Source organism: Capsicum annuum, chromosome 3, assembly GCF_002878395.1.
Source record: "Capsicum annuum cultivar UCD-10X-F1 chromosome 3, UCD10Xv1.1, whole genome shotgun sequence".
In the NCBI taxonomy this organism is placed as follows: Eukaryota; Viridiplantae; Streptophyta; class Magnoliopsida; order Solanales; family Solanaceae; genus Capsicum; species Capsicum annuum.
This window is the reverse complement of record NC_061113.1, coordinates 97,653,016-97,671,736: the sequence shown is the minus strand read 5'-3', so window position 1 is coordinate 97,671,736 and position 18,721 is coordinate 97,653,016. Positions and strand designations below refer to the sequence as shown.

General features: G+C 38.5%; 1 protein-coding gene across 3 annotated transcripts in view; it reads left to right on the top strand.

The window, feature by feature from the left end:
• The window catches only part of LOC107863651 (protein PHOTOPERIOD-INDEPENDENT EARLY FLOWERING 1), a 76,511-nt gene that overhangs the window by 14,249 nt on the left and 43,541 nt on the right, over positions 1-18,721 (top strand). For 2 of the 3 annotated variants that reach the window (XM_047408192.1, XM_047408194.1), the window contains exons 2-9: positions 5,767-5,861; positions 7,797-7,877; positions 7,968-8,075; positions 8,218-8,298; positions 8,391-8,479; positions 11,559-11,710; positions 11,796-11,857; positions 18,198-18,333. In XM_047408192.1, the coding sequence (XP_047264148.1) occupies positions 5,802-5,861; positions 7,797-7,877; positions 7,968-8,075; positions 8,218-8,298; positions 8,391-8,479; positions 11,559-11,710; positions 11,796-11,857; positions 18,198-18,333 (769 nt within the window). In that variant the 5' untranslated portion in view covers positions 5,767-5,801. Of the gene's footprint in view, positions 1-5,766; positions 5,862-7,796; positions 7,878-7,967; positions 8,076-8,217; positions 8,299-8,390; positions 8,480-11,558; positions 11,711-11,795; positions 11,858-18,197; positions 18,334-18,721 lie in introns of those variants that run through there. The other variant, XM_047408193.1, reaches the window with a different exon arrangement.

The following is an 18,721-nucleotide window of genomic DNA, read 5'->3' as shown; positions in this document are numbered from 1 at the left end:
CAGGAAAACAAATGTAAAGAGAAAAAGATGTGCAGCAATGTACTTTTTGTGGATGCCGTATCTATGTTATTGTATCATGTTCTATGCTTTTGATGTTTTTGTATACTGCCTTTTATACTGCCTTTTATCTTGAGCCGGGGGTCTATCGGAAATAGCCTCTCTACCTCGTTAGAGATAGTGGTATGGACTGCGTACACTCTACCCTCTCCAGACCCCACTATGTGGGAATATACTGGGTTTGTTGTTGTTGTTGATTAGACAAGATGGTACTCATTAACACAAAGGTGCAGAAGATTTACAAGTAAAATCACTATTGATGGACAAAATCTCAGATGGGCGTGTGGTGCTCTTAAAACAAACATCGAAGGGAACAGGGAATCTTTATAGAAGGTGGAGAACACTACAACAATATCTTTATAGGGTATATCAAAACTACATCCACGACAAATTAGCACTCACAGGAGTTTGGCTAGGAACATTTAAATTGGCAGTGATCTTCTCGAAGATGTTGCAGCAGAGGCTTGATAGATGTTGTCGAGAGGATCCTTCGATTTCTAGGGAAAAAATCACGGGGCCATTTCATCCGCCAGCTCCACTACTGAAACCCTATTTTTCTGCAGCAAATATAGAAAGCTGGCTGGATATCCCTTCGGGTAGCGAACACAAAAAACAGAGGAAGAAGGTCTCTAGTTTGCACCTCCAATGATTCTTTCAACCTTAGTCCGAGCCCAGACACTATTCAAAGTGTTTTATTCCAGATGTAGAGTCACCATGGACACCAAAGTAATCCCACGGATCATAATAGATTCTTATTCAAACTTCACTTCAGGCAAGAGGGATTGCGAGTCAAAGCATGGGGTTGGTTTTGGAATGGAAGGAACCTCTCACTCTCTTGGGTCGCCTGAAATCAACATTCTCCCATCAGAAACAAGGCTAGAGAATATCTGGTTCAAATTTTTCTGAATCCCTCGAAGTGCCTGGTTGTCAGATGCTTTCAAACGAATAGGGGATCAATGTGGAGGGTTCATAGGAGTTGATGAGGAATCAAAGAACAGAACTCAATTCTTAGGGCTCGCATCTGCATTAGAAACTCCGGGAGTCAGATTCCAACGAGTTTGATCAATGTGGAGGGTTCATAGGAGTTGATGAGGAATCGAAGAACAGAACTCAATTCTTAGGGCTCGCATCTGCATTAGAAACTCCGGGAGTCAGATTCCAACGAGTTTGAATCTTGAATTGGAGAGATGGATTTTGAATTCTCGATATTGATGGAGATCTGGAACCTCCAATACCCTCTGGACAGGTCCCCTCTGCGTATGACAGTGAAGCAGGCGCTACCAGGTGTTTTGATACCCACAAGATCACATAATATCGTTTCCACCAGTGTGGCACGTGCAGGCCGTGCAACCGGGCCTTCTAGAAGAGAAAATAAATCAGGGACCTTAACTTTTAATGGGCCAGCCCACAACAATGAAAGCAGTTTTAAAGGAAGGCTTTTTTTAAAAGGGAAAGCATCTACAGGCCTGTATAATGGCTATTATGCAAAAAGCCCAAGAAGCTGAAATCAGCAGAAAAGGACCATCAATGCAAAATACTGGAAAGCAACTGGCTTGGAAACTACAGAAGAATCTCTCTCCCAACTTGATGCAGACAATGAAGCAGAGCTTGTTGATCCAATCAGTCCACCATGTCATTCACAAACTCTCCATTTCACTCTACAGTGAATCAGACTTTGACTCTGGGCTATCCATTCATTCCCTCAACCAACTTTATTCCATTACCATGGCATGCAGGTGAAGAATTAAGCATGCAATCAGTGGATGCACCTTTAGGGGTTGTTTGGTTGGGAAAGAGTTACCTCGGGATAATTGATCCCGGGATTAGTTATCCCACCATGTATATGGGATAACTTATGCCATCACTATGGTGTAAATGGTGGGATAAATAATCCCGGTACTAACTAATACCTCATACTAAGCATGGGATAAAATAGTCCGTCATTTATCTCGGGAATATTTATCTCTTATACCTCACACCAAACGACCCCTTGGTGTTGGAATCTTCTAAATGAACTAAGTTGGCAATAATGACATAACTCTGAGAATGGAGGAGATAGCAAAATCCAATCTCTAGAACAAAAGAAGAAAGCACTGGAAGGCAGGGGAAAAACAAAGCAGTTGCTGAGCTTAAAAAATTGGTTTGGCCTCTTCAAGAAGAGGCAGTGGGAAGGGGAGCAAAAGGTCTGAAAAAGCTCACAGCTCACTGTAGATGAGAGTCACCGTTGTCTACAGATTCGAGTTGATTACACCTTCTGTGGTTTTTGCTTGTTCACCACCAACCATTTAGTTCTTCCATTTGGTTTTAGTAGATCAACACTTACAATACAAACACAACTTATCTCGTGTTCTCGCTCACACATTGACACTCTTCCCTTTCTTTTATTTCTTTTGATAACGTAACATTTGTATTGATTCCAACAAAACCATATAGGTTATAGTTACAAGCTACATCTAGGCTTAGTAAGCAAAAAAATAAAATAAAATAAAATTCTATAGGGACTCTAAAAACTGCTCCAACGCCCCTATATTTGCAATGAACATTCCGAAACACCAAAAATGCCAAAGTTGAATACAATTATGCTTTATCGTCTGGATGGAACTGCTTTTGTTTTCAAAATCTCTTGAGTTTTGTCTCTTTCCAGATAGTCCAAATGTATCCTGGAACCATTTTCCAGATCCTTTTTTGGGCTTTAGAGCCTCCTCTCCTGCTCCAGCTAGTTTGCACATCCAGTGTATGGGTGGGCATTGCCCAACTCAATCCAATCTTAGCTAGAAAGATGTCCCACAACTGAGAGGTCACCCTGCAATGCAGAAAAAGATGGCTATTTGTTTCTGCATACTCTCCACATAGAAGGCAAATAGAGCGTAGGTGTATTTTCCTTCTTTGCAGTGTGTCTTGTGTTAAACAAGCTTTCTTTACCACCAACCTTGCAAAGCATGCTACTTTGTATGGTAGGTTTGCCTTCCATAGTTGTCTCCTGGGCCATTGTGTTTGTGTGTTGCTGCAATTTCTCCAATGCTATGCTATGCTGACCGTACTAAATAAACTCTTGTTCTGTCTCCCAACCAACCTAATCTATCGTGATCTAGTGACACTCCATTGAATTGGTTGAGACTGTTGAAAAATGCAATGAATCTGTCTAGCTCCCAATCATTCAAATGTCTTCTGGAAGTGAGGTTCCATCCTTGTTTATTCCGTATCTCACTAACTTTTGCCCTTTGTTGCTGGTTCAACGTGTAAACTTCAAGATATAACTGCTTTAAAGGGCCATTGCCTAACCAATTATCTTTCCAAAAAGAGATTCTTTGCCCATTCTCTATCTTATAGTTGATGTTGATGCTGAAAATGTTCCACAAGTTTCTGATGGTCTTCCACACACTAACCCCATATACAGTGCTTACAACTTTGGTTGTCCAGGCATCTTCTTCTCCATATTTTTCCTTAATCACTTTCTTCCACAGTGCTTGATCTTCATATATGTATCTCTAGAGCCATTTTGTTCATAAGGAGGCTTTGGTTTTGCTTTCTTAAGTTCCCAACCCAACTTGATTCGTGTTAATATTTTTCATTTGACTAGATGTATACCCTTCTTCTCTTTGTTGCCTTGCCATAAGAAGTTGCTTCTCAATGTGTTACCTTTTTTCAGCCTGTGGTGGTATAGGAAAGAGTGACATCATGTAAGTAGGGAGTGCATCTAGAACACTATTAATGAGTATAAGTCTGCCGCCTAAAGATAGGTACGGACTCTTCCATCTAGTGAGTTTTTTCTCACATTTTTCAAGCACTCCATTCCAGATGTCAATGGATCTACTATGTGCCCCCAAAGTCATACCATGGGTAGTGTGCCTACTTCTCCTCCTAGGATATCCGCACAAAGCTGAAAGTTTTGAGGTTCATTAACTGGAAACATGAGGCTCTTCCTCCAGTTTACATGTAACTGAGAGACCCCTTCAAAGATAGTCAAAATAGCTCTCAAAATCTTCATCTGCTCATCCTCTGCATCACAAAGGATAATTGCATCATCTGCATATAACAAATGGGTGATTTCCAGATTGTCCCCTTGTTTGTTACTAACTATAAAAAACCTCTACCTCTGAGCCAATTGTTCCTGTGAGCTGTGAGTTCTTTGATACACTTACAGTACAGTATTATAGTGCTTATTATAAAGAGAGTAGTTCTATGCTTGAAGCTGCATTAGTGTTCTTTAAATTTATAGCCAATCTGCTTAGTTCTTCATCATTCTTGAATGCACGAGCTCCTTCAATAAAGATTGTCTAGTTCCAAGATAGTTTGTCGGAGCTAAAATAGAGTGATCCAAGGGGAGTTCAATTATAATCTGTCTTTATCTTCGGAAAGTTATTTAAAACGCTCGACTGTCCTGATTACTCTTCAGTGATTTAACTTAGTATTGACTTCTATGCTCTTTGGTTTGGGTTGTTGACTCTTTCCGTCTTCTGGATTTCTTTGTCTGTTGGGCTTGTACTGTGGAAGTTTATTTTCCCTGTGTGTCTCTGGACTATGTTGCGTCAATCTTCACGGACTTCTTTCTTGTTCTTGGGCTGCCATGTCTTTGGTCTTTCCTTTTTAGTTTGGGCCTGGAATGGTTTCACTTGGTCTTCTGGCTTCTGGATTGCATCAATCTCCGTTTTATTTGTTTTGAGTACCTTTGTCCTTCAGCTGACTTCTTCTTATTGAATTTACTTCACTATTGTTCTACAAGCAGGCCTGAACAGGAATGAATTTACATTAATCAGTATTGTCAGCATTAAAATATGGCTTAATGCTAATAATTCCAAGGGGAATATTTGACCCTGTAAGGGAAATTGCTACTCCTAATTGTTATTCAAGGCCAGGGAACTAAACCATGATTTGGAACAGTGAGGTTGTTGTAGCAGCTTTTTACAGGGAAGTGCCCTTTAGAGTGAGGTTTCCAGAAAAGGCAGTCGGGTAAAGATGATTGTGGAAAGAATTTATTGAGGAGAGGGAGCAACTGCATGTAGTCCTTGAATTCCCGATCACTGAGATTTCTTCTGGATGGTATGGGCCATCCTTGGTCTTGTTTGAAATTGGCAATCACTGCATTCTGAGAAATGGAACAAGGGTAGAGAATAGGGAAGTGTCTGGGAGAATGCTGACCCTTCGATCATGCCAAAACCTGATTTTCCTCCGTCGTGAATCATAATGAATAACGTGAAAGCATCCATGTCATCTTCTCTAGCTTTGATAATCCGACAAAAGCAACTAGCCTCCCCTGTCCTCAATAAGATCATAATCACCAGATTAGTCCTCCTGGAGGTTGCAATTGAGGATTGTTTCATATGACTTTCAAGGCCATGTGCCATTTTACTAGCCATTTCATCCATTAAATAGTATCTGAATGTGTTCCAGACAATTGACAACCCCTTCAGCTACAACAACAACATACTCCGTGAAATCCCACAGGTGGGGAATTGACAGTCCCTTTATGTATGTTGAAAAAAACTTGGGATGTTTACTTCTTGGGGGGTGGGGGTGAAGCAAAATACTGACAATTAGTTCTTATGCAGTGGATAGATGACACTTGTTGATAAACTGTACTTACATACTCTCTTTGATGTAGTTAAGTTAGGTGTTTCTGTATTCTGGAATTCCATTTTTGTTTCATATTTCTTCCTTATTATGATGATAAGTGTGTGGTTGTGCTAATCTTTCTTTTTCCATGTGTAGAAGCCAGAATCATGGTGTATGTATTTTGAGATATCATGGCGTCTAAAGGGTATAAGGGTAAGCCGGACCATGAAACACGCGTCCGACGTCAAAAGGTATGAATTACATCGTAGTTGCTATATCCTTATCATCTGAAGTTTGGATTTTCTGTATTATTTTTTTTTCTTTTTATGTTCGATCCATATTCTTTTATGTCGGCAGACTCAAGGTGGATGGGGTTGTTCTTCGTTTTCTTTTGAAGCTTTTGGCAAGTAGGACTGTTTTGATAATAGCATAGCAGTATGCTTGGAACGTGAATGAGCTTATCAAAGAAAAGCTCATAAAATTTTAATGGATTAGGATTTACCTAGATCAATCTAAGTATTGTGATCAGTAGGTGAGAGACCAAAAAATGAGCTTATCACTCTTATTTTTATCATGTTGTATGCTTGCGACGTTTGACTATGGTCCTTTGTCTTGAGCCGGGGGTCTATCGGAAACAGTCTCTCTACTTCTTCGGAGGTATGTGGTATGTACTGCGTACATTCTACCCTCCCCAGACCCCACTAAGTGGGAATATACTGGGTTTGTTGTTGTTGTTGTTGGGTGATAGACCAAAATCTTGGCAGTGTGATTCAGCCATAATAATTTAGAATTCTCTTGGTTGCCAAAATGTACCTATTTAAGGATTTTCCAGTTCCAGCCAATGGCATTATAGAGAAATCGTTCTGATTCTAGTGGATGGAACACACTATTACACAATGACATATTGATGAAATTCCATGAGAATCACCTTAACATGCTAAAACAAAAAAGAAATCCTTATGGGAATCAATCATGTGCCGAAGATGTTCTTAAGTCTTTATTCCTGACGATAATTTAATTAAAAGCCCACACAAGGGATTCAAGTTTGCATCTAATTTAGGCCAGAAGGGTCTTATCTAGAATGGAGGCTGTTCAAAATTTTGTTTGGGCTGAACCCTTGCATGTATCAGTAGTTGATGTGAAAGAGTTATAAAGTAGAACATTTAGCTGCTGCTTTGGGGTCTATTGATGCGTGGATACTTTTTTCTTTTGGGTTCTGAAAGCAAATTGGATACCCTCCTAGATGATGCCAATGCTCTAATTCTTGGAGAATTACAAAAGTACCTGTCTATATGGTATTATATGAATCTTATATTTCCATTAAAGTTCATGCAGTTGGTTAAATATTTTTTTTGGGACTTCTCCATTGATTGATCTGAAGTTGCAAGGTGATCCTTTTGGTGCATTAGTTCGTTATACTTATTTCACCTTTTATTTTCTCTTTCTCGTTCTCTGATATTCTTGATTGTAACATGCTGAGTATCAGAAGGTTACACGATTGAACTGTGGCATCATATTAATGATTACAAACTGGCCATCTAGCTTATGAGTGTTGTGATCTGCACATGCTTTTGTCACATGGCTAACCGATTGTGGTTAATGCTACACAATATAATTAGAGATACTCGATATAGAATTAGACAAAAAGCACACACTTGGAATAGAAAGAACCGAAGCACGAGACCCCAGTTCAAAAAAGAAAGGACGCATGAAGGAACTATCTAAATCTGCTATCTTTTTATGAACTCCTAAGAAAAGGTCCTGTTCCAAAGAAAGGAAGCTTAAGTAATATTCTTTAGGATAGGAGGTTCTTTATTGACCCAGCAGTAATGATGGGGCAATACTTAAAGATAAAATGTGGAACACAATACAAATCAGTATCACTAATTTCAAAATCTATTGGCCCAATTTTTTTCTGTCCTAGCAATTGTGTGATTTAGGTCATTTTATTTTCTGTTTCCTACTAAGTAGGTCAGATATACAGATATTCCCATAAAAAAGATCGACCTAATTAGTGAATAGATGAAGGATATACTGATGGAATTTGCTCAATCACGGGTAGGTAATCTGTTCATAGTCTTATAGGATAAGCTACGATAGCTACATGAATGAATAATCAGGAAGGACCTTGTTACTTTCTTACGCTCTACATTTTCTATTTGCCTATTTTCTTGATTTGTTTTTAGGGTCTTGAAGCCTCTAAAGTACCTCAACGACCTAAAACACACTGGGATCATGTTCTTGAGGAGATGGTCTGGTTGTCGAAGGTATATAAAGCCCTTCTCTATTTCAGGAGCAATTGTGTAAGTTACTAGATGAATGTCAATGAAGTGATTCTAAGGAAGCCTATTTATCAGGACTTCGAATCAGAGAGGAAGTGGAAGTTGGCTCAAGCGAAGAAGGTTGCTTTACGAGCTAGCAAGGGAATGCTTGATCAGGCGACACGGGGGGAAAAGCGGGTTAAGGTGGTTGTTTTATTCTCTTCTTCCTGCACATGAATATTTTTCATATTAGTCACCGACACTTCAGTACACTTCAGTAGGTGTTGCATTTTTTGTTCTTACATTGCTAAACTTTACTTATTTCTCTTCTATAATATTTCATCAGGAAGAAGAGCAACGTCTGCGTAAAGTTGCACTCAATATCTCAAAGGACATCAAAAAATTTTGGTTGAAAATAGAGAAGCTGGTAAAATTCATTATCTGGAGAACTTTCAAATCCAGTTGTTTTCCTAGTCCAAGTAATCTTCAGAGATTATTCACATGTTTTTCATGTTTCAGGTTCTTTACAAGCATCAGTTGGCGCTAGATGAGAAGAAGAAAAAAGCACTTGACAAGCAGCTAGAGTTTCTTCTTGGACAAACAGAAAGGTTCAGTTCTTTTCCCCTCTTTTTCTTTCCTGTTTTGCGGATGTGATTTCTATTGCTTAGAAAACCCCCTTATTACTGCTATATACAAACGAGAACAAGGTTTTTGTCGTCCTCTCAGGTAATATAGGAATTTTAATTCTTTAATGTGTACATGTGGCTACTGCAATTGGCTTCTCCCTGCATCTTCTCATTTTCACACTCAATTCATTTTCTTAAGACCACTCCAAGCCCGTGCTTTTATAATTAGTGTATAGTGTAAACTTTGAAAGTACATATACTTGCCCCTTGTTAGGTTACCTTTTACATTTTTTCAAAAAATGAATAGTAGGATTTCATTAATAAAAGTCTCAAAGAATGGTAATTACATCATGTGTAAAATAAGACCTATCTAAAATAAGAAAATCTATGAATTTGATCCTATTACCACAAAGAATATAAAATGATCTATGAGCTCTCTCTTTTGTGGCTTTCTTGCATTGCCTCCACACCTCATTCCAAGTTATACTGATTATCTTCAGCCAGATTATAGTGAGATTCCAGTTCCACGACATGTTCTGCCTATGCATCTACTATATCCTCATGGTTCTGATGCTAATGTTTGGATAGTGATGTTTGCCCATGTTGAGGATTCTTCTTCCTTGAGAGGGTACTTCTGCAAGTATCTTGTATTCAAGTGATCCTTCTATCAGTGCTTGGTTAGCAATGTAATCAGCCAAAGTGCTACCTTCTCTGAAAACATGTTGGAATTGCACATGACACAGTTGTGCATAGCTCTGATGTCTTCTACTAGTGTTGAGCAGAGGTGGGCCCAGGATTTGAAGACGACGGGGGCACCACCAAGGGGCACATGCACGTTATTTAAAGCATGTTATGCAATATGGCTTTGTGCGATAATTTTATCAAACACGCATAGAACAATAGAACTATGTGTAAAAATGAATTAACTGATTCTAATTGCTAAAGGTTGCTTTGTGGAGTGATGGTTGTGAACTTCACTTTACACCCATGAGGTCGCTTCTTTGTAGCTTGTCAACCCTTGTTTAATCCAATTTTTTAAGCTTCTTTCAGCTATAAAAACAGAAAAAAACCCAAGGAAATCTGGATACAAGTTTCAAACCCATTTCCTTCAGGTCGAGAAGAGGAGCTTTGCAGCACTTTCAACCAGTGCATCCAACTCTCCTTTGTGTCTTAGGGTGCCTAATAAAATATATGTTCATATCTCAAGGTATATACATAACATTTTACGAAGTTAACGGGTGTATGTGCACCCCACCCTTCCATGTGGGTCTGCCTCTGCTGTTGAGAGCTGCAAAGGTACTTCCCACTTTTCTGCCTGGATGTTCTTCATAACCTGAGAGTCTGTCTCTATCACAATCTCCTGTGATATCCTTCTGTAACACAATGATAACTAGTTTCCTTGGTAACCGCTGCCTCAGATTTCTGGTTTCATGTATCTCCATTCCCTGCTCATAGATTAGATCTCCATGTTGATTCTTCAAGCAGTATCTCATGAGCTTCTCCCTGGATTGCCTTTACTTGTTCCATCACTATTGCATTTCCAGTAGAAGGTGGTTCCCAACTGATGAGTTTATAGTGAAGTAAGGGTCTAAAGCTCTCCAAGTAGCTTGATCACTGCCGGTAGATTGAAGGAATATTTACCAAATTTGGATACACTGCCTGTGTCAGTAGCCACATGCGCTTGTTGATTGAGTGCATCAGACTATTAAATCCCATCTTTCCTCCATGCTTAAGGTGTTTCTCCTCTTCCACAAAGCCCAAACCAATATTGGAGGTATAACATTAATAGTTTGTTTCAGTATGGGTCTGCAATCATTTGTCAACCAGCTACAGACTGTATGTATCAAATTCTGCCCATCCAGATGAATACCTGCAAAATTAGCAAAGAGTCTCCACAGTTTTTAGGCTGTAGGAGAAGTTTCAAATAAATGTGATATTGTTTCTTGATGTGGACATACGCAGCACCAGCATTTAGATGGTATGCTTACACCTTCTTATGACCTTATCCACTGGTAATCTGCATTTCCATGCTCTCCATACCATGAAAGAAAATTTGAAAGGCAAATGTTTCCTCCTCATTAACTTATGTATCTCCGCTACTTCTTCTTGTGCCTCACATATTCCCAAGCACTTTTGACAGAAATTTTTCCATTATAATCGAGCAGCCACCATCTTCTGTCAAATTCTGCATTCTGTTTTCGAGGTGATATGTTTGTCTGTATATATATATGCCTCCATGAGGAGGTAGTGATAAGGTCTGCACACACTCTACCCTCCCCAGGCCCCACTTGTGGGATTTCACTGGGTATGCTGTTGTTGTTTTCAGTTTATGATCTTTATCGAGTTGTAGTTATTATACTTTATGATGTTAGTTTGTAGAATACCGAATCACCTGTATCCACTTTGGTATTTGCCAAATTTCCTGCCAAACTTGCATTCTCATAAATAATTTTTTCTTTAAAAATTATCCAATTACGTGACTAAGAAACTTAAATAATTATGATAAACTTATCAGCAAGTCATCATTGACATGCAATTACATTAAATTAATTATGCAGTAAAAAAGTGTTACACAAATTATATTTTTATTTAATTCAAATTTCTGTTTTTGTATCTCCAGTTTTGCCCGGGCTTAGCACGGTGTCCTGCAGAAAGTTTGTAAAGATGTTATATATATATATATATATATATATATATATATATATAGAGGGATGGCCTTGGCTCAGCGGTAAGCTTGCTTTCCGTGGTGTGCCAGGGTGGGGGGTTCGAAACGCCCCTCCAGCGAAGCTGGGGTGAGGGCGCGTAGGTCAGGCCCGGAGTTCCCCCCCCCCCCCCCGACACCCACGGAGTAGGTGTGAACCGGGTCGTCCCTTATATATATATATATATATATATATAGAGAGAGAGAGAGAGAGAGAGAGAGAGAAGGAGAGAGAGGGAGGGAGGGAGATGAGAGGGGGAGAGAGAGAGAGAGAGATTAGTTAAGGATTAGTTGACTGATTCAGTGATCAACTGGCCTTAATGAATAACATGATTAGGTATGCTTCCTTATTTATGCTAGGTACTCAACAATGCTTGCAGAGAATCTTGTAAGTTCACCAAGTACTTGCAAACAAACCAATTCTTTGTCTGCACCAGAAGCATTGAGAATCCACTGTAGTGAAGGGAGTGAAGGGGATTTAATCAATCGTGACTGTGTCGGAGAAAATCTTCGTAAGTACATTAACTAGACAGCTGACCAATATTGAGAAACTTGTTGACTATAATTTTCCTCTGTTTCTTAAACTGAATTTTTCAGAACATCATTCTACTGGTAGTGATATTGATGACGACTTTGGTGTGCAATCTGAAGACGAAACGGTAAGCTTTCAAATAGCAGAGGGGATTTTGATATCATGCTTATTTATATTAGTAGGTTCTTGAAGTCTTACATATCGTTCATTTTACCATTGAAAAGGTGTTTGACATGTTTCGTGAAGTGCTTGAATATGTGGAGCAGCATGAATTATTTATACCTGAACTAAAATAGTGTTCATAACACCTGGTGTGGCTTCGATATTAAGCTAATTTTAGGAAACTAGCTTTGAGGCAGATTTTCTGATGAAACAAGTTTGGAGATTTTCTTCCACGCCTCAACCCCTTTTAAGGTCCTGAAGGAAGGGGTGGGGTTTGTGCTGCACAATTAAATATCAAAGCCCAGAATGAGCTGTGATTTATTTGAAATAAGACCTTCAAATGAATATGTTGATCTTTATGGCGAAGATGATGCAATCATCTTTCTGAATGGCAGAAATAATTTTATGGGGCACCAGTGGTTTCAGAACTCTAATTTCTTGAAACACTTGTGTGGATTCATAACCAATGTCATACATATAATGTTGAACTTTTTGAGCACTCATTATTATCATCATAGATGATCTTATTTTATGAATATAGTCACGGATAGAACCTCCTTAAGTCTTTTTTCTCTAGAATTCAAATGTCAAGAGCTTACCTCCAACTACTTTAAATAATGTGCAAAATTTAAATGGTACTCCCTCCATTCCAGCTTTTGTGGCAACATTTTCTTTTTCGTCCATTTTAAAAAGAATGACAATTTTCTAAAATTTGAATGATTTTACTTTAACTTTCCATAATACCCTTGATGAGAAACTTTTATAGCCTCATAAAGGTGGCAAAAGAGCTGGTTAAACTAAATTTGGATGGGTCAAAATGGGTCGATTTAGTAATTAGGCGGGGGTTATTGACCCATCCAAAAGTTACTTCGACTGAAATGGGATAAAAAGCGTGTTAAAGCCCAACCCTCCCAATCATTACTAAGTTTTAATTGTTTTTTTTGATAACCGTGGTGTTCGGGCCAGCTTGCGCGCACCTTGACTAATTTCACGGGATACCTGTCACCTCTCACCAGCAACATGTACCAGGTAACTCTATCCACCAAGGCTGGAACAGATGGGAAAGAATCACCAGGTGTTTGTCTTGGTTGGGAATTGAAACCTGGGATCTCATGGTACTCAACTCACTTCATTGAACCTCGAGGCCACACCCTTGGGTGCAAGTTTTTTTTTGAAAATTGGTACTGTTTTATTCCTCAGCGCATTAAGGGATGCAGGTCACCTCTAAAAATTGCTAGAAAAGAGAAATTAGAGTCTAGATTTACAAGGTTCATCAGAAATCCACAAATTCATCTATTTCTTCCATATAGTTCTTGCACCAAAAAATAGTGTGACTAGGCAATTCCATTTTACATCACGAATGGACTTGACTTTGTCTTCGAAGCATGTCCATTTCTTTCCATCCATACTGACCACCAAGTGCAGGAGGGTGTCATCCTCCTCCACTTTTTCCGACTCTTGCTACCATCTCTGCTGATCCAACAGCTCAACAAGTTAGCTGTGTGCTCAGGCATTGTCCATTCCAATTTAGTGCGGGTGAAGAATAAATGCCGAAGTTGAGCAGTAAATTTGTAGTGTAGAAATAAGTGGTTATTTGTTTCCTCAGTTTTATTGCATAAAAAACATCTAGGAACTAGTGTCATGTCATTCCCTGGGAACTTTTTGAGTGAGACATGCCCTTCTGACCACTGGCCAAGTGAAACATTTCACTTTAGTAGTGAGACTACCCCTGTATTAAGTTGTTGTTTTCCTTCTTGTAGTCTATTCACTGTGAGAATGCCATATTATGTGCGTTTCCATCTTGGATAATCTGGATCAGTAGTTGTGCCAGTGAAGACTTCTAGCATATTCAACATGTTTACCGTCCCATCCACTTCCCAATCACTGAGATGTCCTATTGAATGTTAGGTTCCAACCTTGAGGAGACCATCATTCCCCCCACTGTAGCTTCAGTATTGCTACTTAAGAGCATCAAGTTAGGAAAGGCTTCCTGGAAAGTGGATTGGCCTATCCAATGATCATTCCAGAAGAGAGTTTTGTGTCCATTTCCTACTCTTATTTCCAGAAGAGAGTTTTGTGTCCATTTCCTACTCGTATTCTGGTATGTCCATGAAATTTTGGCAAGATGTTCTGATAGCTCTCCACACACTACTAATCCCTTAGGTGCTATTGACCTCATTTCTGACCCTATGATTTCCTTGGCCATATTTGTGAGAAGTGACCTCTTTCCAGAGAGAAGCTTCTTCATTAAACCTTCACAACCACTTCATGAGAAGACACTGGTTGTGCAACTTTAGGTTTCTGATGATGGATAAGCCTCCCTGGTTCTTGCTTAGCTGAGTTACTTTCCATTTCACTAAATTGTATCGTTCACCTTCCTTGTTTTCTTTCCATAAAAAATCTATTCCAAGTCTGTTTAACTTCTTGGATACACTGGTTTCCATTGAGATACTCTTTTCATCGTTTTCTCTATAATTCTGTTGTAGGTCTCTACATCTTTGTGTTTGTTACCAAGGGGCATGCCTAGGTATACAGGAGGGAGATTTTCTACCTCACAACCAAGAGTACCAGCATGTGTCTGAGTGTTGTTCACTTCCTTGATGGAGAACTACGTGTTTTTCTTCCTGTTTACCTTTAAACCAGACACAACTTCAAAACAACCAACACTCTATGGCTTCACAAAAAATTAAAGTGTCATCTGCATAGAGCAGATGACAAATCTCCGAATCAACAATGCCTTGACTGTTTAGCTTGAAACTCCTAACCCAATTATTTTGAAAAGCTATTCTAACCATACTGCTGAGGGCTTCCATGGCAAGGATGAAAGGAAGGGGATAGGGGATGGAGATCCCTTTCAGAGGGGAAAAGAGGGGAAAAAACAGGGAGAACCTGATAGTTTTAATGCAAAACCATATCCACTTTAACCATCCCGTCCCCAAATTCCATTTGTTTGAGGATGTTAAGGTGATAGTTCCCGTTGACATGATCGAAAGGTTTCTCAATGTCTAGTTTGCACATAAAGCCATCGCCTCTCCTCTGGTTCTTTGTCTACATATTCACTTGCTGTCCGAGCTGCATCCATTATCTCTCCCCTTGATGAAAGCCATTTGATGTCTGCTAACCAACCCGCTTATCACCTTTTTCAGTATCTCAGCCAAAGCTTTGGCAAATATTTTGTATATCCCAAAGATAAGACTAAATGGCCTGAAATATCTTAATGCAGCTGGACCTGCTTTCTTGGGACTGACAGCCACATAAAGTGGCATTCAAACTTATTTCAAATACTTGGTGGTCGTAGAAATATTGCATAGTTCCCATGATATCCTCCTTAATCAACTCCCAGTAGAAGTTAATTGGAAATCCATCAATTGGAAATCCATCAGCCCAGGGCTTTGTCAGTAGCACATGACTTGATAGTCTCCGGGATTTCCTCTTTATCGAAGTTTCTTTGCAGCCAAATCTGGTCTTCTGTGGAGATGACTGTTGCATCTTACAAATTCAGGTCTCTAGTCCTCCGTCTCTTTGTATAGATTCTGGTAAAAAGCTTGACTGGGTGCAACTTTTAATTGTTTTATTTGTTCTTTTATAATTTTTAGTACCTAATAAAATTATTATCTTTCTTTAGTATGTCCCATTGGAAAAAAATATTATTGAATTGTGTATCTACATTATTACACTGAGACCCTATTTATAAACACTTAATTCCAATCTTTTTTCAAGTGGGACACTACATTACAATCCGTTTCCGAGTATAATTCTATATGCTATTCCTGTTCCTACTCATATTCTAACATTCTATGTATAGCATATTAAATTAAAAAGATATCTTTTTGAAAATATTTGGACGAGATTTCTCATGGATCAATTTGGGATAGATTAGGGGTGTGCATCGATCGATTCGGTTTTATGTATTATCGGTTCGGTTTATCAGTTTTCGGTTTTTAAATACACTAAACTAGTAAGATATTTTTGTCGGGTTATCGGTTTTTTGTCCTTAGTTGTTCAGTTTTCGGTTTAACCGATAAGAAAATGCTCATAAAACAAATATATGACTTCTTCAGCAATTTGGCGCGATAGGCCAATAATGCAATTTTACAGAATATATGCATAGCAGTTCTGCTGACCTATATATACGAGTAACTAACTTCGTATACAATTTTCTTGCCAAAACCCTTTTTACTTTATTCTACTGACCTATATCACCAATTTTGTAGAATATGAAGGCACTAATGCATAAGTAGGCGTAAAGTAGTAATTTAGTATAGTCTTAATGGGTTATCGGTTTACCCAATAACCCAATATTAAAAAACTGAAACCGAACCAATGACCCGATAAATTTCTTTTATAAAACCATTGAGAAACCGTTAACCCAATAGCAATAAACCAATAACATTTATTTTAGTTCGGCTTATTGGTCGGTTTGGTTTTGCGCACCCCTAAAATTTGATTGGCTGAATGAGTTGGGTAATAAATGCGCCAGTCAATAATCAGCCCAAACTGGGCTATTGTTTCATCGACTAATTTTGCCACCTCTGTAGCGACTCAAATATTATGAAATGTTTAAGAGTACAAGTTTCCAAAGAGGAGAAAGAAGAATCTATGGTGGTAACCCAATGCCAGCTTGCATCTGGTGGACCGCTCGATGCTTTGAAGATAAAGCAAACTCCATACAACAAATCAAGTCTAATTGTACGCTTCTGTTTTCTTTTTGGTGCAGGGGGGAATTTGTAAATGAAGTAGAATCAATACTTAGCCCCTTGGAATCCTTACAAGATTAGAAAGGGATTCATCTTTTTGTTTTTGCACTCTTGTACATATTTCAGCACTTGTTTGGTGCTTTTGTTATATTTTCTTTTCCAAAACAAGTCCACGAGTTTCAAAAGTCTTAAAGCCACACAAATGTTATGACATGTTTATTACCACAAGTTTTGTAAGTCTTCATTTCTTTCTTAACTTAGTGCCATTCAAAGTTTTGTATTTTTCTCTTTCTTCAATATAAAGTAGGGGAGGTTGATTTTGTCACATAAATTGAAACGGAGGGAGTAGTATTTTTTAGCCTTAAACATCTATAGCAAGAAACTGGTACTCACTCTGTCCCAATTTATGTCCCAATTTTCGTGACGGTGTTTGACTGAACACTAATTTTAAGAATGGTAGTAAGACTTTTGAAACATGTGGTCTAAAATAAGCATATATGTGTGGGGGTGGGGGGTGGGGGGGTTATAAATCATCTCATTAAGGATAACGTGGGAAATTTAAAGCTAAATTGTTATTACATATAAAAAGCTGTCGCGCGTGTGTGTGGCTATAAATCATCTCATTAAGGATAACATGGGAAGTTTAAAGTTAAATTGTTATTAAATATAGAAAGCTATCTTTCTTTTTCGGACTGACTAATAAGGAAAGAGTTTCACATAAGTTGGGATATAGGAAATATTTATAAAATTCAAGTACCTTGTGTAAAGAATTCAAGTATGAAAATATACAGTATCTTGTTTTGCAGACTCACACAGAAAAAAGATTGTTTTTGATTTTATGCTTGTCCGTCAGTTCTGTCTTCTGTGCGACTTCACAGTAGTTAGGGCATTTGTTAGGCTGAAAACTGAGCAGGGATTTGGCTGCATTCAATTATTTTGGATAAGAATTCGATTGCAATCAACTGATCTCTGTGGATTCATTATTTGTATGATTGCATTCTGATCGGTAACTGATGTCCTAGAGAACTCTCTTTATTATTTATTTTTATAATCATGATGCTCGGTACCTGTTAGCTCTCACCAGCACAGGTACCGAGTAGCTCTTCCTACCAAGGCTTGGATAAATAGGAAGAGATCACCTAGTTTTTTTTTTGTTTCCATTAGGATTTGACCCTATGACCTCATAACTATTCTTAGTCCACTTCATTGACTACCAGGTCTCACCCTTGGTGCAGGTACCTGGGAATACTGTGTTATGGTTTATTATCTAGTGCACTGGTCAAGTAAAAATCATTTTGCTTTGACAGCTGTACTTGCGAGTTGTCCTAGACTAGGACTTGGAGTATCTGAAAAGATACAAGTCTTTGTAGTAATGAAGCTAATCTGGCTCCACTTCCTTCCCGGGTTAGGTTTGAGAGAGGGGGGGGCTCTTATTTTCATAGCTATTTAATTTGAGCATCTGATGGCTTAATTTTGATTGTTTTTCTTTCTTATGTAGATATCTGATTTTGGGTTATAAACATCTGAAAAATCATTGTTAAGAGGGGGAATATTATAAAGTTTGTTGCAATTCTGCTAATGTTGTCTTTTATGTTGATACTGCTTTAGGAAGATGACGAGCATACTATTGAAGAAGATGAGGCTGTTATAACTAAAGAAGAAAGGGAAGAAGAGTTAGCTGCTTTACAAAATGAAATGGATCTACCTCTTGAGGAGCTTCTTAAGCGTTATGCAGCTGGGGAAGGTACTATATGGTTGATTGAGTTTTTGTAAAGTATTTCACATTCATGCCTCTTCCTGTCCTTTTCCTGAATGCTATGTAATGCTTTTTCTATTATTTGTTATGCCTTTTTTGCTTTGTTTTTTTCCTATTACAAACTGCTTTGATATCGTTGCTTGAGCCGAGGGTTTTTCGGAAGCAGCCTCTCTAGCTCTCAGTGGTAAGGGTAAGGTCTGCGTACACTCTACCTTCTCAAACACCCCCTTTGTTGTTGTTGCTGCCTCTTCTTGCCCTCTATTTGACAAGTTCCTGTATCATTTGTCAGTCGTGAAGAAATGAATTTCTTAAAGTCTCTTCATTTTCTCAAAAAATCACACTATTTTGGTAAGTATCATCTAAAGTACGTGTTTAA